Source organism: Amblyomma mixtum, chromosome 4 (genome assembly GCF_055824585.1).
Source record: "Amblyomma mixtum isolate Tamu chromosome 4, ASM5582458v1, whole genome shotgun sequence".
NCBI classification, from domain to species: Eukaryota; Metazoa; Arthropoda; class Arachnida; order Ixodida; family Ixodidae; genus Amblyomma; species Amblyomma mixtum.
In genome coordinates, this window is record NC_143015.1 from 153,114,726 (window position 1) to 153,139,891 (window position 25,166).

The 25,166-nt window shown below is 45.1% G+C and overlaps 1 protein-coding gene across 2 annotated transcripts; it reads right to left on the minus strand.

The window, feature by feature from the left end:
• Positions 1-1,333: 1,333 nt before the first annotated feature.
• On the minus strand, positions 1,334-23,479 carry LOC149348828 (uncharacterized). 2 transcript variants are annotated; one of them, XM_089588387.1, is made up of 11 exons: positions 23,385-23,479; positions 18,827-18,997; positions 15,939-16,340; positions 14,471-14,738; positions 13,040-13,191; positions 8,442-8,697; positions 5,115-5,278; positions 4,836-4,927; positions 2,931-3,089; positions 1,903-1,972; positions 1,334-1,813 (listed from the first exon to the last, which is right to left on the minus strand). In XM_089588387.1, exons 2-11 carry the CDS (start codon positions 18,873-18,875, stop codon positions 1,716-1,718), a joined length of 1,710 nt encoding a protein of 569 aa, XP_089444513.1. In that variant the 5' UTR covers positions 18,876-18,997; positions 23,385-23,479; the 3' UTR covers positions 1,334-1,715. The 2 variants fall into 2 exon arrangements, with proteins under 2 accessions (XP_089444513.1, XP_089444512.1); XM_089588386.1 differs by lacking the exon at positions 23,385-23,479 and having other exon boundaries at positions 18,827-19,369.
• Between the last annotated feature and the right edge of the window lie 1,687 nt (positions 23,480-25,166).

Below are 25,166 nucleotides of genomic sequence, written 5' to 3' on the forward strand. Positions count from 1 at the left end.
TGATGTACTTGAGTATAATATCTTAACCACAATGTACTTCCTTGTTTGCACAACTCCCGCGGTGGCTCAGTGGCTTCGACACTGCGCTTGTTGAACTAAAGGTCGTGAGATTGAATCCCAAATGCGGAAGCCGCATTTCTATGGAGGGAAATGCAGAACTGCCTCTGTGCTATGCGATGCCATTGCACGTTAGAGAAACCCAGGTGGTGGAATTTAGTTGGAGACCACCCCCTTAAGAGGACCGGTAATAGCCCGTGTGCCACCTTAAGATATTTACCCCACATACCAAATAAAAAAAATGCTCACGTATGCCTGAGGACACCGGAACCGAGCCATAAGGAAGGAGTAAAGGAGGGAGTGATTGAAGAAAGGAAGAAAGAGGTGCCGTAGTGGAGGTCTCCGGAATAATTTCGACCACCTGGGGATCTTTAGCGTGCACTGACATCGCACAGCACACGGGCGCATCTTGCGTTTTCGCCTCCATCGAAACACGGCCGCCGCGGCCGTGTTTCGATGGAGGAGGAACGCAAGATGCGCCCTATTGTTCTTCTGCGAACAGCAACATATATTTTGCATGATGAGTGAACAAGTACAATTCGCTTACGCAAGTCAGGATGTATAATTTTGGATGCGTTAAATAAACAACTCTTAAATTTTTACCTCTGAAGGCGCACACTTCCGGATGAAATGACAGACATCAAAACTTGCTTGCTCTAGATGAACGAATGGATGCATGACATGGGCACCAGATTTGAAGCATAGCTGTAGCACATACGCGCAAGCAAACTCATTCGCTTAAGTTTTTTTTCGGTTTCTATCTTTATCTTGAGAGTACGAGGCTCCGGGCAAGTAAATGCCAGACAACGCTTTTCTGCTCCCTACACTTTGTGGCGCCACCTACAAGGAGTCTTTTTTCCGGACCTTCGGCTGGAATTACATTAGCCGTGGTTAGATGAGGGCTGTGCGCAGGATAATTGAAGAGTTTAATACGCTTTAATACGTTTTCAGTGATTACGAATTTCTCAGAGTCCGCGAACTTTCACCATGTGAGTTGCTGTTACTGGCATCGTCTGTTCTTCACTGTCATCTGGTTAGCCAAACAAAAAATGTCCCAGCGAACCAGACTATTCATGTACTGCACAGTCATTTGCCAATGCTGCTCGTCTTGGTTAAAAAAAAATATCAACAATGGCGGCAACTCTCTGTGTTCACTTCATTGCTGCTTCCATCGTTAACCAGGAGGAAAATGTACGCTCAAAACAAGAAAACGGCGCATAAACAAGTCTTCCGTGACCTGAAAGTGTCGTGGTGGCCTTTAATAGAAACACATGTCCCCGGTGGCTGTACTTGTTTCCTTTTTAAAATCATTTTAACCGCTATTCTGGTGCGTGCAATACATTTTTTTAGCGCACTGCTTATAGACTTCTTATCCAGGTAGATGCTAACGTGCGTTTATTATTCGCGCGCTCTATTGTTTTCTGTGTTAAGTTCTTTAGGAATTCAAGTATCTAGCAAGCTCTTAACATGGCCTTGAATCGGAGCCGCGATTCCATCTGCGGCCCCTTAAACCCGGTACCGGCGCTTCTGCAACAGTCTTGTGGTCTTGGGAACAGCGCACTGTCTTTCGACACAGGAAAGTTTGATGGCATCCATTCCAATGGAGAGTTTTTCATGAGACAGAGGATGTGCAGGCAGCTTCTTTCTTGTGCGCCACTTCACAGTTCTTGACGTGGAAAGTTTCTCCAGTTGAGTTGAGAGTAGTACTCCTCGCGTACGACGTACCTCGGAGTCAGCTTAGTTGAGTCCGGCACACCTGGATGGAAATTCGAGAATGAAACGAATCAACTGCGTTCTTCATTCCCTCTCTATGTATTAACCGTTTGCATGGGGAAAGTCACTCACCCAGGAGCGCTATGGTGCGCTCGAGTTCGGACCGCAGTATTTCCAGCATCCTTGCGACGCCCTCCGTGCCCTGAAAAAAAAAAAGATCAAGGAGATAAAAAAGTGTGCGGCGAAACACAGAATCAATAAAAAACATTTGACCAAGAGAGATGTATAGCCAAATGCAGTTCTCGATGTCTATCCACATACAGTTCTCGTGGTAATCACTCTCCGGTTACGCCTCGATACCTGTCGCCATATCTTCCTCTTTCCACAGCAGCCCTCCTCCTCCTTCCAGGGTAGCTACCCTCCAGTCTGTTCCCACGGCAACCACCCACCGGTTGCGCCTTTTTCCGCTCTTGCTATGCCATCCTACTTCCACGGTAACCATCCTCCGGCTCGAGATTCCTCCACTCTTGCGATATCCTCCTCATTCCTTGGTAAATACCTTCTCGACGGTTCTGGTGGTAACCACCTTAAGGTTACGTATTCCTCTACTCAGGTCATGCCGTCCTCCTTTCATGGTAACCACACCTCGAGTTGTTTCCATGGCAACGTACCCACCGGTTGCGTCGACTACGACTACTACGACATACTACCACTTCTGCTACAGCTACTATGGCACGAAATTCAGGAACGAGTTCTTAGTAGCTGTTGCTTTAAACAAGACGCCTGCTAGCACACTCTCTTATCATCGTTAGACTGCGGGCCATAAGAACAGGGGCGTTTATTGCGCTAAAAAAAAAAAAAAAAATTCGTGCATTTTGACAGCCAATAACAGCCAAACTATGGGAGTAATCATTATGATGGCGCCTTAAATAAATGCCTATTAAATCCCAAATTTTCGTTGCTGAGGTCTGTCGCTTAAAGGGACGAAGAGAATTAAGCAAGGTAAAAAGAAAACATCAATCGAAAGAAACCCCCATTTCGTCGCTCTTGACTAGGCGAGGCAGATGTGAGCATCTAATGACTTAATGAAGCGGGATTACATATTAACTTCTAAACAATGCCAATCATTCGCGCAGAGGGATAGGCGTAAGACCGCTCACGTTGTACGCAAGTCCCCACAGGGCAGGCCTTCCCACGAACACCGCCCGCGCTCCCAGACTCAAGGCCTTCACCGCGTCGGCGCCGCTCCGCACACCGCCGTCCATGTAGACCTCGATGCGGCCCCGGGTGGCTGCCACGATCTCCGGCAGGGCTTCGATCTGCAAAGACGTGTGTGTGCTCTGGGCTTTGAGCTTCGGCTCGATGCGCGAACGATTTCAGGCGATGCATAAAACACTAATGCATTATGTGCATCAGCCTCAGACGTATTTTGCACTTCCATGTCAATGATTAAAGTGCATGCAATGCGATTATTTGTTCCTTTTATACGAAGAGTAACTTTATTTCTGAATTCTTTTCTCATCGTCATCAGCGTCGTCAACCCGGCGGTATAAAGCTTTCGTCTGCTTTTTTATCTTTATATTTTAATGCGAAAGCACTTCTCGGCTCGTCAGCGGCGTTCGTCCGACAAGACAGATCCATAGCCAAATACAGCACTAGCCCCATAACAATGCATACATTCACTGAACTTGTCTTTTCAGTCAATATTTAAAAAAAAATGAAAAGAAATGAAATCGGAACAAAAAACGACAATGAAAGAAAGTAACACAATCCAAAAATAAAAAAATAAAAAATTAAATAAATAGTAATGACCAGAAAAGAAAAAGAAGGGAGTAAAGAGAGGACAGAGAAAGGCTTTCGCACTGCCGCTCTTAAGCACATTTAAGTGCAATCCCCTCATTTTTTTTCTTTGTCTCGTTCAGACCTGTGGGTTACTGGGCTAGAAAGGGGTATGGCCGTATCAGCGCCATCAGACGTCTGCTGCAAAACAAATGCCCCCACCACTAAGCTGCATTTAGCCCGGCCCTTATAACCTAATTTCCTGACCATCCTTTTTTGTTTGTCAAGAGGTTTTAAGAAACGGTCGGTATCATATGATTTCAAATCTCGTATACGTTGCTTCTGACCTCGATGAAGCATTATCATGGAGAGATGCGACGCGGCAGATAGCGAGGACCACAACGTCAACGTTAAGGACTGAATGCACAAACTGCTGGTTGCGTATGATGGGCACTTGATTGGCTTACTTGGCCAATCGTGGCAAACTCTGCGCGCAAAATAACCTTATATATGTGAGTGCTAATTTACAAAGATTCACACACTTATGAATGCTTGGTGACTACTGGAGTCTGTTAATCCTACAGGTATATGTAGCGTGCTTAGCTGCACAAGTACATAAGTCGATCATGAACCGAACAGTTCTGTCTACTCGACAGGCAGCCCATACGCACCAACTTTAAGTAAACATTGTTTTAAACTGTCCTGTAGTCCTAAATATTTGCACCCAGCAGCGAGTTGCGCAATAATGATTCTTTGACTGCCAGAGAATGGACGTATCGTATCTGCTGTTTGTAGTATAATCTCCCAGCAGGTCATATACAGAATGGCACCGTCCTGATTTAGGAACTAACAGAAATTAGGTGCTTATATTTACAGATCATGCTGGGAGGGATAACGTCTTCGAACATTTTTCCCGTGCTATAAGGAATGTTTGCATATAATGTGCGCCATATACTTTGCTTATCGTGCTTATTCTACAATGCTAACAAGATAGCTCCAGGTACAGAATGGCGTGGCTTTACATATGTGACGCTTAATTGGCCGTGAGCTATAGACCGCTGCAAGTTCAAAGTCATTTCGCTTTAAATTTGTAAGTTTGAAGTCATTTCGCTTTTATTAAGATGGCAATGAAGCGAAACTTCTCGATATCAGAATGAAATTTAGTATTTCGACGTTATTTCTTCTAAAACCAATATTTTCAAGAGTTATGAGGTCATTTTTTGTACAGAGGTGTAACCACTGTGTGAAACAGCGCTCTAGACGGATCATAATCTGCGGACACTCACCGTGGCTGGAGCTCCGTCAAGTTGACGACCTCCATGGTTGGATACCAAAACGGCCGCGGCCCCGTAGGTTTGTGCGTACACTGCAGCTTCAGCTACGCCGGAAAAGATAAAATGCGGTAATTATCGATTCTTGCTCCGCATAAAACCCAAGTCGTGGTAAGTGCCAAAAGGAGAAAAAAGATATAAAAGCAGAGCACTCACAAAAAAGAGAAATATCAGGACGCAGACACAACAAGGAAGTGGCGGCGGCGAGATTGGGAAACCGATAAGCTGACTCACGCGTCACGATGCCCTTGATGACGACGGGCAGGCCGGAGATGCTCCGCAGCCAGGGCACGTCCTCCCACGTGACCGACGGATTGAACAGCTTGCTCGTGTACTCGGTGAGGCCCGAGCCGGACATGGAGGACAGGCTTGACAGGGAGCCTTCCAGGTTGGCCAGCCTGCGTATAGTAGTAAACCCGCCACGGTGGCTCACTGGTTAGGGCGCTCGTCTACTGAGCCGAAGTTCCCGGGTTCGAACCCGGCCGCCGCGGCCGCGTTTCGATGGAGGCGAGCCGCAAGAGGCGTCCGTGTGCTGTGCGATGTCAGTGCACGTTAAAGATCCCCAGGTGGTCGAAACTCCACAATGGCACCTCTTTCTTTCTTTTTTGCTTCACTCTCGCCTTACTCCCTTCTCCTACGGCGTGGTTCGGTAGTCCACCGAGATGTGAAACAATTACTGCGCCATTTCCTTTCCCCAAAAACCAATTTTCAATACTTAGTAAGCAACAGTAAATAAATGTACTAGTATCAGTATTACATAGCAGCAGTAGCGGTAGTGGTAGTGGTAGTTGCAGTTGTAGTAGCAATAGTAGTAGTAGTAGTAGTAGTAGTAGTAGTAGTAGTAGTAGTAGTAGTAGTAGTAGTAGTAGTAGTAGTAGTAGTAGTAGTAGTCGTATTGCCACGTATCATTGTAGTGTCCGTTCGTTCGCGCAAGGTCGCAGGAAAGGGTGTTATCATTTTTGTTCGTGACGCGAGAAGCGACCGGATTAATCTCGATTGATCACATCCATGAAGAGCTGCATCTACGTGTTTCCAGATTAGTGTAGATGATCTTGACCTGTTATCTAGAAGTTTCCAGCCGGCTTTAAATTGAGCGATGCCGCGAGCGGCGGGCATTCGTAGTTCGACGACTGACGAGCACGTTTGTTGCTTACGCCGCCGCCGAGTGATTCAGTTCTTTTGCGGGCGCAAGTCAGCCCAAATAAAGAGCTTCATTTCCAGGTCTTGTTGGTGTCCTACTGACCGCTGGACTGCCTTCACTACAACGTGACAGTATATAGTATAGTAGTTTGTTTTTTTTTGTTTTTATGGGGTTTAACGTCCCAAAGCGACTAAGGCTAAGAGAGACGCCGTAGTGGAGGGCTCCGGAAATTTCGACCACCAGGGGTTCTTTTAACGTGCACTGACATCGCACAGTACACGGGCCTCGAATTTCTCCTCCAAAGAAATTCAGCCGCCGCGGCCGGGATCGAACCCGCGTCTTTCGGGCCAGCAGCCGAGCACCATAGCCACTGAGCCACCGCGGCGCGCCGCATATAGTATAGTAGTGGTAGTAGTAGTAGTAGTACATATAGTATTAGTAGTGGTAGTAATAGTAGTAGTTTGTATAGTATTAGCAGTGATAGTAGTAGTAGTAGTTTGTATAGTATTAGCAGTGGTAGTAGTAGTATGTATAGCATTAGTAGCGGTAGTACTAACAGCTGTGAATGTAACAGGCCCGTGTACTGTGCGATGTCAGTACACGTTAAAGAACCCCAGGTGGTCGAAATTTCCGGAGCCTTCCACTACGGTGTCTCTCATAGCCTTAGTCGCTTTGGGACGTTAAACCGCATAAACCAACCAAAGCAAACAGTATTATTACTATTAGTACCAGTAGACGCTATCGTAGTTGCAGTAGTAGCAGTAACAGTAGTAGAAGTAGTAGTTTGGGCTAATGGTGCAGCCGCAACTTTCGTCATGTTGCAGCAAACACCAAGTTTAGTTACAGCAATTAGCATCGCAAGATTATGCGATCAGTTGCGTGCATGAAAAGTCCGCCATTGAAAAAGAAACTAAAAGTCATGAAAATATTTGGAAACTGGGGTTGCGGCGCCACCTTAGGAAGTTTATCCATTCATAAAAAGGTAGTCATTCAAGGACCCGAACGTTAGAGCGAGGTGAGAAGACGCGAACTTACCAAGGTTCAGAAAATGGCACTCTTGACCTCTTCGCAAGTCTTTGTGTACGTTTTGGAATTCGAATAGCAGAGACGTCTGTACCTTACCGCGAGGGCAAATACGCGCAGCACATTCTTGTGCCTTTCGTATATCTTAAAGGAGCTATGAGGAAATTACGGGACAAACTTGATGACCTCTCCGCTGCTCGCGATGAATAGCACTATTAGCAGATTCGAGGAAGGGTGCTCGTCAACCATCGTCTGAGGTCACCAAGACCGGAAACCGTAATGGCTTTGTGATGTTAGTTGTGAAGAAGTCAGCGCAAAAAATGGACGAGGGACAGAAGAGAGGACACATAAGACATTCACGAGGGCTGTTTCGGTCATTCGGATGGGGGTGTTCGCCTCCTCTAAGAGAAAGAGTGTGTTTGCGGAAGCTTGGTTCCAATGTGTTTATGTTTATGTTCTGCACCAAATCACCCGTCTAGCAACTATTTTTTTTACTTTTTTTCTTTTACAAAGGCAGAACTATGCGCATGTATATCATTTGCATTCCAAAATGCGTGTCACGTATATCATTTCTTTTTACGCTACAAAAGTACGCTGCTAAGCATGCCGATGCATTCACATTACCTGCCTTTTCTGCTTCTTGTAACTGTGCTTACTATATACTCTTCTTTTTGCAAAACTAATCAGTTTTGCGCAGTTTATTACCTTAATGGCCCGCTCTTTTCGGTGGTGTCACATAACGGGTGGGATTTTATTGAAATGGGCGAACAAAAAAGGGAAACTATTTAGCATTGAAAGTGATTGGTGACACGTTCTTGAAAAGAAGATTATGACGGTAATTAATGTTGACGGTGTTGGCGCTAATTAATAAATTAGGATGGCGATAATAATTATTTGAATAAACTTGTTAATGACGTCGTACAGACTACTATATTTATTTCTCATACCTTGACTGTGATGTTTCATGTGGCTGTTATGGTTCTTTTTTTAATTTTCTCTAGCGATATACGTATTGTTACCAAACTGTTACCAACTAGCCCAAACCAAGCTACTGTTATATATACGTATTCTGTGCCATGTGTTGTTTTCTGCCGTTTTTTACATTAGTAGAGCTGCTTTCTTCTCATTCTGGCAGTGATGAAATATTATAATTGCGTCCTTCTAAGAGTCCAAGACTGAACTTTGAACTTAGTTATACATAGGTTTTTACATCCTAACTAAATAACTTATCAGATCACTTTCTCAACTTAGTGTTCGCAGGTAAGAGGATGATAATAGCACTATCCGCTTTATTTAGGATTGTTTTTAAAGAACGTGGCGACTGTTAGAATAGTTGGCAAAACTTCGTCGCTGGCCTTCTAGCGGCAGTTTGAGGTGGGCCTTGTCAGTCCACTCACGTGAGGTTAGGCGGCAGGCTGAACCGGTTCTTGACGTCGGCGATCCGTAGCCCGAACACCGGAGCATCAACGGTCAGCACCAGAGCCGAGTATCCCGCCTTGGCAGCCCGCTTCACCAGCGACTCGGTGAGCGAGCGGTTGCGGTACACGTAGAGCTGGTACCACAGGAGGCAGTTGGGAGCGCTTCTCCGCACGTCTTCCAGAGAAGTGGTACTTAGGGTGCTCAGGATCATCACCGTACCGGCCGCCTCGGCCGCTGCGCGAGGCAAAATTTATGACATCCTGAAATTCGTGGTCGCAATCCATCAAAGCCGGAGAACAATTTCAGCGTGATTTTTGCGAACTCTTTCTTACCTCGTACTATAGCCGACTGGAATAATCTACCATCAGACATCGCTTCAGAAAGGAACATTAACAAGTTTCAGGACCTTCTAACCCAAATGTCTGTTTAGCTTTACTCATTGATTGTACCACATGCTGCATTCAGCTGTGTTGTTATTTTGTTTTGTTCCTGCGGTTATGTTAAGCCTCTAAAGCAATATCTGTTCTTTTTTCGTGTAAATTACAATGTATATTACAGATTTTTGTTTGTTTCTTTTGTTTGTTTTCTACATGTGCTTTCTGTATTTATGTGTTGCACCTTGGTGCTTGCTAATTCTTGTTTTGCGTACGTGTGTGTCAATGCTCCCCCCTATGTAATACCCTCGATTGAGGGCCTTTAGGGGTTTATTGAATAAATAAATAAATAAATAAACAGACAGCATTTAGGTTGTCGCCTTGCGAAAACCACGTGATTTCTCCGTAACGAAATTCTCTGATTGGCCGAGTGGGTCGCGATGACATCAGCATCGAAATTTTGAAAATCTGAGGACTAGAATGTTCGATTATTTTCTGTTGAATTCTCATATGGCACTTTACTAATCCGATCCACTCTTTTACCTTAATCCACCCACTAATCCTTCTTAATCAACCAACGAATGCCCAGTAACTCACCCTAATACACTTTTGTGGGGCCAGGCAAACTTCGAAAATTTAGAAGGCCCTTTGGATTATATGACGGTGGGTGAACTTGGAAATGCTATCGCATTTTCTTTAAGAATGGGATTAAGAAAACCCAAAGTTTTTTTGTTTCTATCCTCTGGAAATGGCACGTACAGCTCAACATTAGCTCGTTTCAATGTTTCCTTCACGCAGTCACGCTTCACTTGCGCACATTTATTAATCAAGTAGGCGAAGAAACACGCTGTTGGTTAAGTTATTTTTCTTTTTTTTTTGAATATTTTAAAAAGCAATTGTTCGCCTAGTGAGACGAATGTCTGCCGAATAATTTGGCATACTTGTGGCGCTATACACGTAAAGCATGATGCATATGAATTGCGTCGGAGAAACTGGTCGTGTATGGTGGATAAGTCATAATTTTTCACTATACAGAAATACAGGGAAAAAATCCTGCGACAGTGCCGTCTTAAAGTAGCAGGCCATGCTGCATGCGAAGGAGAAAGTTTAGGGAATTCAGCAATGTTTATGCGTTTTATCTGCGACTTGCTCGCCTAAACTCATTTCTAGCCTTAGCAATTAGTGTATCCATGATGGGTTTCAAAGCGTGACAAGACGGAGAAGAAAGGAAAAAACACACACGACAAGCCCATCATGAATGTTTACCAACTTGCCCAACTTTCTGCCCTCCTTCAATTAGTGTAAATGTTTCAACATCCTCAAAGACAACGAAACGAAATTTTCGCGCGAAGGAAAGAGGCGATCACGGCACTCTCTAGCAGCGCAGTCGTAATGCTTCGCAATGTCCGCACATAGTTGTTGGCACTGGCTTGTAAATTCCGCTAACCTTCACCATTGGAATGGGAATTATCGCGAAACAGCCATAGCCGAGAAGGTAGAAGCACAGCTCTGCGTTGTGGACTTTTTCTCGGTGTCGAACCTCTGTTAACACACTCGAGGTCAGTATAGTTCATTGCACACTTAATAAAGCAATCTCCAGAGACGCCCGTCTTAAACCCATTGTCGACGCTCTTCGCAATAGAGTTTCCTGACCTTTGCGACTCAAAACCGCGGCAAAGTCAACAAATGGCTCGTGATGATGAACACACACAAGTGAATTAAAGAAACAGTGGAAAGTAGACGATGAACAAAGATATCTGTGTTGTCTCACCATTTCTCTGTCCATCGTCTTTCGCTCTATTCCAACCATGTTTGAAACGCTCAAGTTTCAGAGAAGGTATTTCGAAAAATGGCCACATCTAGTAACTTCGGTAACGTTTTTGTCTTTGCTACATACCTGTATGTACAGCCTCAAAAGACACTTCGCCGAAGGATTTATACGTGGCCATTTTTCAAAATACCGATGAAATTCCCACTTTATCTCACGCCTTCAGCCCCGCTGTATTGTTTGTCTTTCTTGCATATTACCTCGTGCTACTCGCAGTACCGACGGGCCAGAAAACCTGTTCAGATGTTAACCGGCTTTATCACGCAAGCTGCGCGAACAGTGCAAAAACTCTTCAAGGAAAAGTCGCAGTTAGAGGAACACATCACGCGCTAGTTGGTTTTCCATGACACGAAAACAGCGCAAACTACACAAAGGGCGCAGAAAGGGGAGACGAGACACAGGCGCTAACAACTGAAATTTTATTGCTCTGACACATCGGTAAATATACACAAGGCATCAAAAACAACAAGAATGATAAGACATGAAAGAGACAATCGCAGCAGGAAACAAGCAGGGAATCATGAATGCCGAGCTAACGCAAGGAAACAAAATTCTTTATCCATAAGGGCTATGGATGTGTTGCTGACACAGCGGTCTTTTAGGCTTGCGATTTTTTTGGCTTCAATTATCTCTCGCGTGATTTGGTCACTGCACCTGCTCAGCACGCTCGTGTCACTCCAGTGAGGAGTGCATTTAGAGTCGCGGCAATGAACACCCAGGTGGCCCGAGATTCGTGTGCTTACATTGTATTTGTGTTCTTACAGTCTTTTCTTGAGGCATCTGCCGGTTTGTCCTACGTAAGCATGACCACAGTACAAGGGAATTGAGTAGATTACGCCTTGATCGCAGGCAACAAACCGATCCCGATGATTGGTGGTGCAGCAAACGTAACTGCGACCCATCTGGTTTTCACGCTTGCACAGGCTTGACAGACGATATGAGGCTGAAAATAAGACATCTATCCCTACTTTATTCCCGATCTTTCTCAGGGAATGTGAAATACCGTGTCGGTAAGGAATCACGGCAATCTTCTTATCTCTGTCCCTTTGACGTGGTTCCTTTTTTGTCAACATGGCCTCGGCCACTGATGACAAGAGCTTGAGAGGGTAACCAGCCTGCACAAGTCGGCGCGTCTGGTTTAAAAAACTACCTTCAAGCTTATGACTGCATGATTTTTTGACGGCGTTATGGAAGCAAGAGTTAACAATACTGCGCTTAACTAACTTCGAGTGGGCTGAATCAAAGGGCAGAAGGGGTTTTTTGGCTCAAGGCTCAAATGCCCAGCACACATGATTGTTGTTAAAATAGAGTCCTAATTCTAAAGAAACGTAAGAAACTATTCGAAGGCAGTTCGTAGGTGGCAATCAAAGGGCTCAGTATTCTAGAAAAATTGCAAAGAACCTTCGACGCTTCGAATGGGAGGGCCTGATGTTCGCAGTCTAGGATGACAAGATACTCGTCGACAAACCGGAAGATCTGCTTAACATTGCTACACTGAAAGAGGCTGTATAACGCTCTGTCTAAGCTTGAAAGCTGAACGCTGTGTAAGCTTGAAGGTAGTTTTTTAAACCAGACGCGCCGACTTGTGCAGGCTGGTTACGCTCTCACGCTCTTGTCATCAGTGGCCGAGGCCATGTTGACAAAAAAAGAACCACATCAAAGGGACAGAGATAAGAAGATTGCCGTGATTCCTTACCGACACGGTATTTCACATTCCCTGAGAAAGATCGGGAATAAAGTAGGGATAGATGTCGTATTTTCAGCCCCAGATCGTCTGTCAAGCCTGTGCAAGCGTTTAAACCAGATGGGTCGCAGTTACGTTTGCTGCACCACCAATCATCGGGATCGGTTTGTTGCCTGCGATCAAGGCGTAATCTACTCAATTCCCTTGTACTGTGGTCATGCTTACGTAGGACAAACCGGCAGATGCCTCAACAAAAGACTGTAAGAACACAAATACAATGTAAGCACACGAATCTCGGGCCACCTGGGTGTTCATTGCCGCGACTCTAAATGCACTCCTCACTGGAGTGACACGAGCGTGCTGAGCAGGTGCAGTGACCAAATCACGCGAGAAATAACTGAAGCCAAAAAAATCGCAAGCCTAAAAGACCGCTGTGTCAGTACCCCATCCATAGCCCTTATGGATAAAGTATTTCGGTTCCTTGCGTCAGCTCGCCATTCATGATTCCCTGCTTGTTTCCTGCTGCGATTGTCTATTTCATCCTTCTTGTTGTTTTTGATACCTTGTGTATATTAACCGATGTGTCAGAGCAATAAAATTTCAGTTGTTAGCGCCTGTGTCTCGTCTTCCCTTTCTGCGTCCTTTGTGTAGTTTGCGCTGTTTTCGTGTCGCAGTTAGAGGACAGCTTACCTTTGGCAGTACCAATTTCCCCTATCGGATGGGCGAGCTTCTGCATAGCCGAAGGCGCTATTCCTATCGGCATCGATATCTCCCTGCCCAGGACGGTGGTCGATGTGCTCGTTTTCGACACATCCACCAAAACTCGTGGCCGGAAGCGAAGCCTGCAATCACAGAAAGCAACGGCAACGGATGTTGATGGAAGAAACAAAAAGTGCATAAACTGCGTTATCAAGCTGGCACAGAAACTGAAAGTCAAATCGAATCTTCAACAATAGGTGCCGAATAAGGCAAGTCAGTGAAATTCCACGACTGGGAATGGTCTTTAGACGTCTCCTTCTCAGGCAGACGACTGCCTGTAACTATGCTGCACTGAAATAATTGTAGAGCGCGTCGTCGCTTTGTTAGCTAGAACAGCGTGTATTGTTGATGGGAAGGCTCTTGCTCCACTGTCCTTCTTGCGTTCGTCCTTTGTGCGCGCGCGTGTGTGTGTGTGTGTGTGTGTGCGTGTGTGTGTGTGTGTGTGTGTGCGTGTGCGTGTGCGTGTGCGTGCGTGTGTGTGTGTGTGTGTGTGTGTGTGTGTGTGTGTGTGTGTGTGTGTGTGTGTGTGTGTGTGTGTGTGTGTGTGTGCGCGCGTGCGCGCGTGCGTGCGTGTGTGCGTGCGTGCGTGCGTGCGTCGTGTGTGCGCCTTGAGACAGCCAACTGCAAATCAACGATGCGGCGGGAGACGCAAGAAGCACTAATCTGCTTGCATCTGCAACAAATTGGACATATGCCACTGTAATGTCATCCCTGGAGGTAGCTAACTCAGACGTTTTTTTTTTTTCGATAAGAGAGAAAAGTAGACGAGGCAATCCGTATACTGTTCAAATGACGACGTGGCAGTAAGTAGAAACTCTACAGCTTCCATTTGCTGTTCAAGGACAATGTTGTCCTAATCGACCTGACCCGCAGTAGATGCCCAGACCGGAGTGCGGGGGTTCTATGTATCTGTTTTATGCCATGACATGCTCCTGGTCGTCTTAGGAGAGAGTGAACTTCCGGGGAGGAGGCGTCGAAAAGTTACCCTACTGCTCTCTGCGAAAAAAAAAAGAAAGGAAAACGCGAAACGGCATAACGAACTATTCACGCAACAACACGGGCGTTAAAACGGGAAACGGCATAACGAACAACAATTATATGCCTCGAAATGAGAGAGAGAGAGAAATGAACGGAAAGGCAGAGACGGATAGCTCAATCGTGCTCCTAGATTTCATTTCCAGACAATTATATGCCCAGAAATGAAATCTAGGAGCTCGATTGAGTTGTCCGAAACTAGAGTAGTGGCGTATCGTTCTTTGCTTCGAAAAGTCTGTGGGAGTAATATGCCGTTTCTAATTGTGTTGCATGCTTGAAAACGACCGTGCAGTCTCGACCAGGGCTGAGTCCGGTCGCGGCGCGCACCTCGTGAAGGCCTGCACGTTCTCCCGCAGCGTCTGCTCCCGGTCGGCGCCGCTGTCGTAGTAGCCGCGCACGGTGCGCTCCAGCTTGGCGTCGCCGATCTTCTCGATGTCGGCCACGGTGACCACATCTGGGTCGGGCGCCAGCTTTATCGGAGGTACCTTGGCTCGGCTGCTGCCATCGGGTCTGGGGGGGCCTCCGGGAAGGGCTCCCAGCACGGGAGGGGAGGTGCCGTCCGCGTCCGACCCGACTGAAGGTACCAGACCCTGACCTGCGTGGCGTAGCAGTCTTGTGGTCAGAGGTGAAGTACATCAGAGCACAACTAATATGTGCTAACTACGAGGCTGGTTCACTTATATTGAATAATTAGCTTTTCAACCGTTACTTTTAGACTCCTTAATTATTGCGACTCGTGTAGCCCACCGTAATTATAATTTTATTAGTTTCTTGAATTTCAAAAACGAGATTACTTTCGGCGCTTTGGTCCAATAAATTTTGCCTATTTTGACGAGTTACGTGCACTGGAGAGGTTGCTTTGCCTGCAACCTTCTCGAAAGCCCGTGTATTTTGGCACGGTGAAGCCAGAATCTCTTGGACCATATTGCCGAGGTAAAAAGTGAGTTGGAAATTCCAAAAACTGATGTGAATATTGATTGGGCTGCGCTACACGCCTCTCAATAATTAAGCAGCGTAACAGTAATAGTTAAAAGTTAGCTATAAGGGAGTAATTACTCATTGCAATCCACCCAAGCGCAGCCATACGGCTACAAAGGAAAGCTATAAAGCTTTCTCAGGAACTTCGCAGTTAAAGAAAAATTCGTCCTGGTCCGGGGTTCGAACCCGGGACCACCGCTTCACCGGAGCAGTCGCTCTACCAATTGAGCTAACCGGGACGGCAAGCTTATGGTAGGGCGAGAGCGAATTGATCAATAACTCGAAGTGGGAACAGTGTTGGTGAAATGTTTAGGGGAATCCCCCAAGGTGGAGTAAATTTGTAATAAGGGAGTAATTACTCATTGGCATCCACCCAAGCGCAGCCATACGGCTACAAAGGAAAGCTATACAGCTTTCTCAGGAACTTCGCAGTTAAAGAAAAATTCAACCGTTACTTTTCTTTAACTGCGAAGTTTCAGAGAAAGTTGTGCTTGGGTGGATGCCAATGAGTAATTGCTCCCTTATTACAAATTTACTCCACCTTGGGGGATTCCCCTAAACATTTGACCAGTTACAAGTTAGCTATTCAACACCAGTTAACCAGCCTGCTAGTTATAACGTAGCTGTGCTGCGATGTACTACACCGCTGACAATGCTGTTCAGAAAAAAAGCGCTCTTCTAACTCAAAAAGCACATTTTTAAATATTGCGGAAATCTTAGGTGACATACACTGTATATCCGCACAGAAGGTTTACCTGCAAGTGTATCGTTCTTAAGTTGTCCTAATAAACGATAGTTAGATTTTTTTTTCACTGACCAGAAAATCGGTCCGGGTTTTGTCCTAGGTTGAAGTCTTGGTCGACTCCAGGATCCAGACGCCCATAACGACCTGGTAACAAGGCGCGATCCTGGTCGAAGCCGACGCCGAAGGATCCACCGCCGTTCCCATTCGGACCGAATCCTCCGCCGAAGTCTCGCGTAAAGGCCCGGTCAGCCCGATTCTGGCTTCCCTGGGAAGGGAAGTTCAGACCGAAAGGGGGCTGCACATTAACGTGTCGCTTGGAACTTTCAACTTGCAAGGGACTCGATGCAGAGCGCCCTTCGGGTGACGTTGCTCTCCGTCCAGTGGTATTCTCCTGCTTCATGTTTCTGCTGCTGCCGCCCGACCTTTCATCTCCGGTGGACTGCTGCACTCTCGGCTTACCCTGGGCCGAAACGCCTGCAGTAATGTGCATGCAAAAAAGTTTTCAAAATAGTTAAGGAAGCTTAAAAAGTTAAAAGAAAAAAAATTCAGGGGGCACTTTGTTGACCTCGAACATGACCAAGTTACATCTTGTCCAAAAAAGAGCTGTGAGGTGCATTGCTGGTGTTCCGTATTGTTTCCCTACGAGTGACCTCTTTTTAAAATATGAAATCCTGCCAGTCTTAGCTTTACACGAACACAGACTTTTAATGAGTTTCAAAAGTGCTTCGCAGAGCAATGAAAATTATGCTGGTAATTTGGCAGAACTTGGAAAAAACACCCATATTCCACAAACCAGAAATAAAGAAATGTGGCTAGTTCCTACACCTAGAGCATATTACTCACAACAATCTATCTCGTATACGCTGCCAGTGCTATTAAATAACTTAAACAAAGAAATGTTTGACCCTTTCCAGCATTCAAATACTGTTATTAAGAAATTTTTTCTGAACAAGTTTGTGTCATGACGATGCATGTATTTTCGTGTTGGTACTTTTTGCTTTTTTTTTTTCAAGGTGTGTTATTTTCTTTTGTGCTATAATGTATAGCGCAGAATTTATTGCCGCTTGTCTGTTGCAATGCCAGCGGGAAAAAATGGGGCAGGACCTCTGTCAAGCTTCCGAGCTTTTATTCCTGTCTCCTTCTCTAATATAGAGAAAATAAAAGGCTGATTGATTGATTGATTGATTGATTGATTGATTGATTGATTGATTGATTGATTGATTGATTGATTGATTGATTGATTGATTGATTGATTGATTGATTGATTGATTGATTGATTGATTGATTGATTGATTGATTGATTGATTGATTGATTGACCTAAAGTGCGGTGAGGCAAAGCGTTTAGCGCGGTGTTGCTGCTTGTGTCACTGATGTGTGGTTAAGATGTGAATTAAGTACGCAATTGTTTGGGAATCTTAAATGCTGGAGACACTGGACGGCGTTTGGGAGGCATCCGTCTTATCCGACGCCTTTCTGCAAACACTGTCCAGCGTCCTGGACAAGGAGAACTTAATGTAAGTTGGCAGGAAGTAGCGTAGCCATTAGCACGCTCGGCTGCGGAACGAAAGGATGGTGGTTCGAATCCCATCGTGCACGAAGATTCTTTTTTCTGGCCTGACTAGAAAAAGCGTGACACCTCTGCAGACAACCTTCTGCTGACAGCCTTCTGTCGACAGCGATGAGGCATTAAATGCTTTAGCCTTAAAACCATTCTATGGAGATACAGCAATAGTCCTGCGCAACGTGCTGCTTCCGTTAGGTCCTTTTCAATTCTACTCAGTACCATATCGGTGACAGAACATTACGTAGGGTGGGATTAGAAATATAACCACTTAAAGTGTCGCTACAGCGTACAAAACATGACCGACAGGAGGAAATATATGCTAAAGAGCAGACGGGACAAAATTTAGTACGCGATTAATATCACCTCACTACACTTTACAACCACCGAAAAACAATTACAAGCCAAGAATGAGTTTGCACGGGCTTGGAGCATTGAAAAACCAGTGTGAGAGATAGTGACTATCTGTTGTTGCAATATTATGAATACAAAACCTTTTTCATGCACTGAAAGGTGAAATAGTACCTTCATTTTGAATGAATCCGAGCACCCGCGGTGACTAAGGAGTTTGCTGTCGCCTACGAAATAGCTGAGATACCTTATAGATGTGTAAAAGCTTGCTACATCGTGCCAAAATACATGCGCTTTCGAAAAACATGCAGGCAAAGCAACCTTTCCAGTGCACTTAACTAGTCAAAAAGCCAAATTTTGTCGACCCACGGCGCCAAGGGTAACCGCGTTTTCGAAATTCTAAAAACTGATATGGATATTACTAAAGGCCGGCTCCAAATTTTTAATTCCAAATAGGTGCGTAACTCTAATAATCAAAAAGGTAATTATTAAAAATTATTTAACCAGCTTACTACTTAAAACGATTCATCGGTTTTCTGGTGTACGCCAACACTTGCAGTACGATGCCGCAAAAGCCATATTTTTACCGCAAAAAGACTATCTTTGAAAAAAACTGAAAGTCGTCACTGAAACACCGGGTAGTTGAATGGGAAAAAAAGTGTTGGAACGAATATTTCCTTGCGAAGTAAGGTGTTAAGAGAAGCGGGTGAGTATGTCGGATTTGCAATGTAGTGAGCGGCGTTAAAATAAAGATTGGAGTCAAGAACTATGGGAAGAAAGAGAAGAGGATGACTGACGTCGGCTCAAGGCAGAACCCCTAACTTTTAAACCGGGCCCAAGCTAAGTCACTTAATTAATGATTCTTGGAGCGTTTGATGTTGCGTGCATAAAAAAAAATCGCCTTCCTTGGCAAGCAATCCTGTAGCCTGCTATTCTGATCCATCAAATATTGTATTGCTCTTCGTCTATCATTAATCAAATTGCTTGAGTGAACACAAAGAAGTGAATCAAACAAAACAAAGATCGTCAGCACCGGAAGTGACTCACCCTGAAGGGCACAGCAAGTCACAAGTAGTAAGACAGCGCAGCTTTTCATGATGCCAGATCCCCCTGCACAGTCTGGGTTCTATGTGGTGCGGTGCACAACTCGATAGACTGCTCGATACCGGACACCGCCTGGCCGGACAGCTCACCTCCTCGTCTCCACCCGACCTCTTCCTGCGATAACGAGAGAGAGGAGGAGAGCGAAAAAAAAAAAGAGCGAAAGTGGTGCCGCCGGAATTTCGAATGAAGCGTCGTCCCTGACGTCACCGGACGACCGCCAACTGACCTCAGCCTCCGCGTTAGGGACTCGCTCTCCGACTCAGATGGTCGACGACGAGTAGGAACGAGAGAAGCACAGGTACGATACAAGGAGGAGGAGCACGAACTGTTCGGGCCGCCGCTTTCCGGCATCACGCCCTCAATACCTCCCCGCACACTGACGCGCCGACCTTGGCGTAACGCCAGTGTGCTGCTTTAAAGAAACCGGCAGGGGTATTGCATCGAAGCACGTTTAAAACGAGGAAGCTAGAAATGATTGAGCGGCCTTATACGGACATTTGGTTAGGTAGGGAAGTGGTTGTCGGTAGCCATGCCTTGCAACGAGGAAGGGTTTTACCAGCACTGCCCGTAGTCCTTCAGATGAAACCGCACCAGAACCAATACGTTAAAGAAGCCTGGACGTGTAGCATAACCACGGGCCTGAAGGTTAAAAGGCTGATCAGCTTAGCTATAGTTGCTTCATACTCCACGGAGGTTGCAGTAAAAAGGTTATGACGAAGAGAGAGAACGGAACATCTGTTTGTTTCTCCACTTCTGTTTGTTTGTTTGTTTGTTTCTGTGTCCTCGTCATAACCTTTCTGCGGCAACCAGCGTGAAGTGAAGGGTCTGAAATACGCGCAGCTAATCAACGCTGCGTCATCTGTCGAATGGCGGCGATACTCTGACCCATAACAACTTTCAGCACTCGAGGAGTTTAAGCTGGCGGCGACTGGTCATGAAGCCCTTCCATCAAGAAGACTGATTCATCGACTGCAGCATTTAGTGTCCATTGTCGATGCAGATAGCCGCTGTCTGCATCATAGGCGCTGGCCAACATGAACCTTTTACGTGCAAACAGCGCTGTACACCCGAGATCAAAAGTTCATCGAACACAAAATTATCGAAAAAAATAAAGAATATTGCTCTCTTCACGCAACCTGAAGAAGGTATTGCAGCTTGATACCTAACACGCAAATCAGAAATTGTCTCGTTGCATCGAATGGAATACGCCATGAATAAGAAAGAAATTCAGTTTAGTCACCAAAGTTGCGTTTTATAAACGTACGAGGGCGGAGTGCTCGTACAACATTTCGCTGGCTTACTCTAGACCTAACTTTCGCAACGTTCCAGCAGAAAATACATGCAGTATAGCGAAGCATACTGCGAAGACCCTAGAGGTGGTGCGAGTTATGGATATTCAAAATATTAATAATTACATACTATTCACTTAACAATTTATGCATCAACTGACTGACTAGTTGCTTAACTAAACGACTGGCTAGTTGATTGATTGATTGATTGATTGATTGATTGATTGATTGATTGATTGATTGATTGATTGATTGATTGATTGATTGATTGATTGATTTATTTATTTATTTATTTATTTATTTATTTTACGCGCCGAGCCAACGTTGTAGCATATGAGCGACGCCGCAATTTACTGTTCCGATTCCTTTCGAGAACAGAGAGTTGTTCAATAAGTACCGAAATCCAAAGCAGACGGGCGGGCGTCGGTTTCGATTGAGACATTCCGACTCAATCCAAGAGGAAAACGAGGACTAAGTCGGAAGTGTTTGTCATGTTCTTCCAGCTTTTCTCGCGGCTTCTCCGGCTATTGCACTGTCTGAGTGTTCACTTTGTAAATCCGCCTCCTAGCCCGCCTGCCCTCGTCTCCTGTTACCTTCTCTCCTGTCAAGTTCAGAAGCCGTACACTGAGCTCGGCTATCAGTCTCCTCTTTCACTGTCTCATAGCGAGCCCCCGCGTTCGCGATGAGGAAAGCGAAGAAAACTTTCCTCGTGTTGCGAACGCTCCGGCAAGGGTTCACGGTGCATCAGACGGACGCCTTCGTTGTGAACGCGAGGAGCGAACCAGGGACCAGTAATTTGCGAACGCATGTCAGGCCGGCATTGTGTTTCAGATAGAGGCGATCAGGCGAGCTGTGAGCAGCGGCGTTTCTTGACAGGCGAGAGAGTCCAAAGGGCGGCAATTTAGTCGTCCACGCCCAAAGTGAGGAAGGAATGAGGCCACTGCACTGGCTGCTCAGTTTCATTGCAAAGTCTCTCTGACCGTACGGCAGGCAGAAACGGTTGCTTCGTACATACGGGCTGTGGTCTGGGTTTTGCAATACTGCGGGGGACAGCAGAAGTGTGAGAGTTTGTGGTGGATTGAGAACATTCGATCTATATCTTTGTTATAGGCAGAAGTTCGCTGAAACGAGCTGACGTTTTTAGCGAATATTGCTGCCTCGTTAATGGAAAGATGTTCTTACTATCTGTTTGATCTATTCTATTCACATTATGGCCGGAATCATTACTCAGGGAACTGATTTCTTGAAACGGTAAACTATAGAAGCAATCGAAAGAATAACAAGTTGTATTAAAAAACGGTTTTCGCTACACAGACAGTACGAAAATCGGAGAAAACGCATAAGGCGGTACAAACGAACGAAATGTAGTGGGCAAGGAAAATTTTAAAAAAAATTTGCAGCTTCCGGTCACGTGTGCATTGATTAGGAGCAGGTAGAGGTGTGGGTACATGCATATTAGGCTCACTCATGGGAAAGCAAGAAAGATGCAGAATAAAAAAACTATAAACAGAATTACGAAAAACGAAAACTGACGAAGGAGTAAAGTTTTTCTGACTATACTGAATCCTGCGCTGCGATTCCGTGACAGTGCTTGAAGGGGGCTCTATATGATAGCATCCAATTAATTTCGGAGATTGCGCATGACCTAACAGAATATTCAAGCGGAAAAAATACCCAACATATTCACGGCGTTCTGCAAGCGACTTGTGGTGAATATTGCCAGGGGAAGATCAGATTAGACGATATTACACTCTCTGTTCCCTGTCTTGTCATTTCATCCTGTTTTAGTGAATAGCCGCATTTTGTTTTGTTTTTTCCAAGAAAAAGTGGAGAGGTGGTGTTTGTGAAAACAGCAAGTGTTCTCTTCTCCTTTTTATTTATTTATGCGAAAATTCTCCTGGCTGCAAAGAGCTTTGATCTGACGCAGTTCTGACGCCACTAGAAAATGGCGGCTAGTCCGCTCACTAAAATTGGCATGACAGTGCTCTGTATTGATAGCCTATTAGAGTAGATGATAGCCTATTTGAATAAATGTCCTTTAAGAGCTCCGTTGAAAAACAACGTAGAGTCGGTACCCACTGCATAAAGAAACGCAGTACTACATTTTATGCAAAGGGTAATTTAACTGTAACACGATCATCCCGCAAGCTTTTTTTTTTTTCGCGGCAATCACACATTTTATATTTCTTCTTTCAGACAGAATTCAAGACCCTGAAACCCCTACGTGGACTTTACGGAGTGCTTATTTCCTGTTCGGCTAAATCTAATATGCACAATGTGGAAAATTCAAAGTTATATACTTCTCTGACCAAGATTTGGAAATATGCTCTTTAAGTCCATGGGATCAAGGACATTGTGCATTTCACTCCACTCTTGTTGCCTCACTAACAAAATTCAAGCTCGTCGGACCGGAACATGGCCTCGAAAACAAAACTTTCTCGCATTTTTTTCTCTTTCTAACCAAGCTGATTTTTTCTGGTTTTATACTAAGTGTTTTCCTATAAAAATTTTTTCTAGGTAGCTGTATAACATGCGTTATGGAGAATGATATTGAAAGCAAACAGCGCAACGACGCAGACAGAGTAGAAGAAAACACAGGACAAGCGCTGACTCACAACTGAAATTTATTCAAGGAAAGCAGTGCCGCCGCGGTGGCCCAGCGGTTACTGTGCTCGGCTGCTGTCCCGAAAGACGCGGGTTCGATCCCGGCCGCGGCGGCTAGAATTTCTTTGGAGGAGAAATTCTAGAGGCCCGTGTACTGTGCAATGTCAGTGCACGTTAAAGAACCCCAGGTGGTCCAAATTTCCTGAGCCCTCCACTACGGCGTCTCTCATAGCCTTAGTCGCTTTGGGACGTTAAACCCCAGAAACCAAACCAACCAGAAACCATCAAGGAAAGCAGTACATTTTATAGAAAAAGTGGCCAACTTATCAGCTAGTACACAGACAAATACCTCGATGCCACGTAGAAACATGGGTTTTGTCTGTGTACTAGCTGATAAGTTGGCCACTTTTTCTATAAAATGTACTGCTTTCCTTGAATAAATTTCAGTTGTGAGTCAGCGCTTGTCCTGTGTTTTCTCCCACTCTGTCTGCGTCGTTGCGCTGTTTGCCTTCAATATGTACCACCAACTCGCCCGTTTGGCTATAGAGGGGAGAATGATAGTTGCAGTGATTGCCACGTTGAAAGACCATCGAGGCAGTAGTACTCACGGCGGCAAGGAGGGGACACAATCCACGTCGCCTTTTCCGTGTCGGTGGCGGTAAAGACGACTGCGGCTTCCTTTGCACGCGTGTGGCTGACGCCGGGTGGCGTAATTTTCCGGATCCTCGGCGGAGACCGCTATCTTCACGGAAGCTGTGGCGGTCTGGTGGCGAAAACCCCCAGTGATATCGATCCGGATGTCCCAAGGTCACCCGCCACACCTATATGATACGGGGTGTATGCTTCTAAGGCTCAAAATGGCGGAGGCTGATTTACATGGAGTGAAGTAACGTACTGAACACGTACGGTATTTGCCAAAAGTAACCAGGCTCCATGGTTTGCTTCTCATTCGCATAGTAGAGCCCTCACGGCTTCCCTAAAGATCAAAAAGTTATTTGAAGGTGAGAACAAGGGTTATCCTTGCTATACAGAGATTTAGAGATCGAGGGCTGGCATAGTGTCTGAGAAGAAAGACGTGCAGCCTGGTTACTTTTGACAAACACTGTACTAATCAGGAAAACACCGAAACCACTCAGACTCGAGCTTTGTAGCTAGACTGCAGATGAGATTTTCAACATTAGTTCAAAACATAAATCGCGAAGAAATAAATGAAAAGATCTCGAACCGCACTCTTCGCAAAGGAAGTATAACGAAGTGAGTTCCTGCCAAAGAACCGTGCCACATGAATCAGGAAAAAACCAGGAAAATCAGGAAAAAACTGCGAGGGAAATTATCGAGGCCTACAACATATTCAAGCAGGGAAATGCATGTATAAGCACTCCTTCGCTGACACTACTGGAAAAAGAGCTGTCACTCCTGGGGGCTGATAATCTCCGCTGATTTCTAGCGCGCTTCTGTTGCTGTTGTCACATTTATGGTTTTTTTTGTTTTTTTTTGTTTGTTTTGCACTTTGTATACCTTTCCCTCTCTGCCGACATCTATGCATTTATACTTGTGTGATCAGCAATAAACCCTCAGTTGTTAGTCAGCGCTGTGTCGTCCATTTTCTTGTCTTTTGTGCTCGTCTTCGTTCGCGCTGTTTATTCAAGATGCTTAACCAACTAGCCCGCCAAAAACGTGTTAACATGAAACCGAATAAAAACTTGAAGGTTTAAACCCGACTCTCACTCAAGCGATAATAAAAGCTCTTTATTTAGGCTACCGTTGCAAATGGGTGAAAAAAGAAGTGGCAGAAAAGGTGAGAAAATATTTGTCCTTGCAGTTAGAGCGATGGACGGTTTCGCTATGTGCTGCATTTTATGTCACATCACGACATAACTAAACTATATCACAACTAATATCACACACACCTAATATCAACTAATATTACTAATCACAACTAATCTCTTTCGGTTCCTATGTGGAGCATGTGTGGTAGTGCTCGGTCGTGCTTGGTCTCTGGGGGGAAATGTTTGAGCTATCGCCAAACCAGGTTGGGTGCCCTTACAAAAAAAATTCTAGATTTTGTAACATTGCGTAGCCAACAATTCTGGAAAAAACTTTTTGGAACGGGACCACTTTATGTAGGCAATTTTTTCACATATTGTAAGATTTCACTATATTCGAATACAACCTAAGTCTGCAGTCAAGCGCCGCCCACATTCAGCCTCCACGAACAGAATTCCTTCACGAAGAAAAAGTAGTTTGCTGCTTAAACGTTTCTTGTTACCTAAACGGGAAGCTTATCAGAAAAAAAAATATGAGTCTAGAATTTTGACAGTGGATTTTTTGATATATTCAAACATTAAAAAGTTGATTTTTTTACTGTTGCGATTGACCAGCGGAGTAAT

What these genes read in the sequence shown, in the direction of transcription:
- LOC149348828 (XM_089588387.1), bottom strand. Translation starts at nt 18,875, where the DNA reads ATGAAAAGCTGCGCTGTCTTACTACTTGTGACTTGCTGTGCCCTTCAG. An exon ending in AACGTGCAGGCCTTCACGAG is followed by an intron (nt 13,192 to 14,470) that starts GTGCGCGCCGCG and finishes CTGTGATTGCAG; the next exon opens with GCTTCGCTTCCGGCCACGAG. An exon ending in AGCCTGCCGCCTAACCTCAC is followed by an intron (nt 5,279 to 8,441) that starts GTGAGTGGACTG and finishes TACTATACGCAG; the next exon opens with GCTGGCCAACCTGGAAGGCT.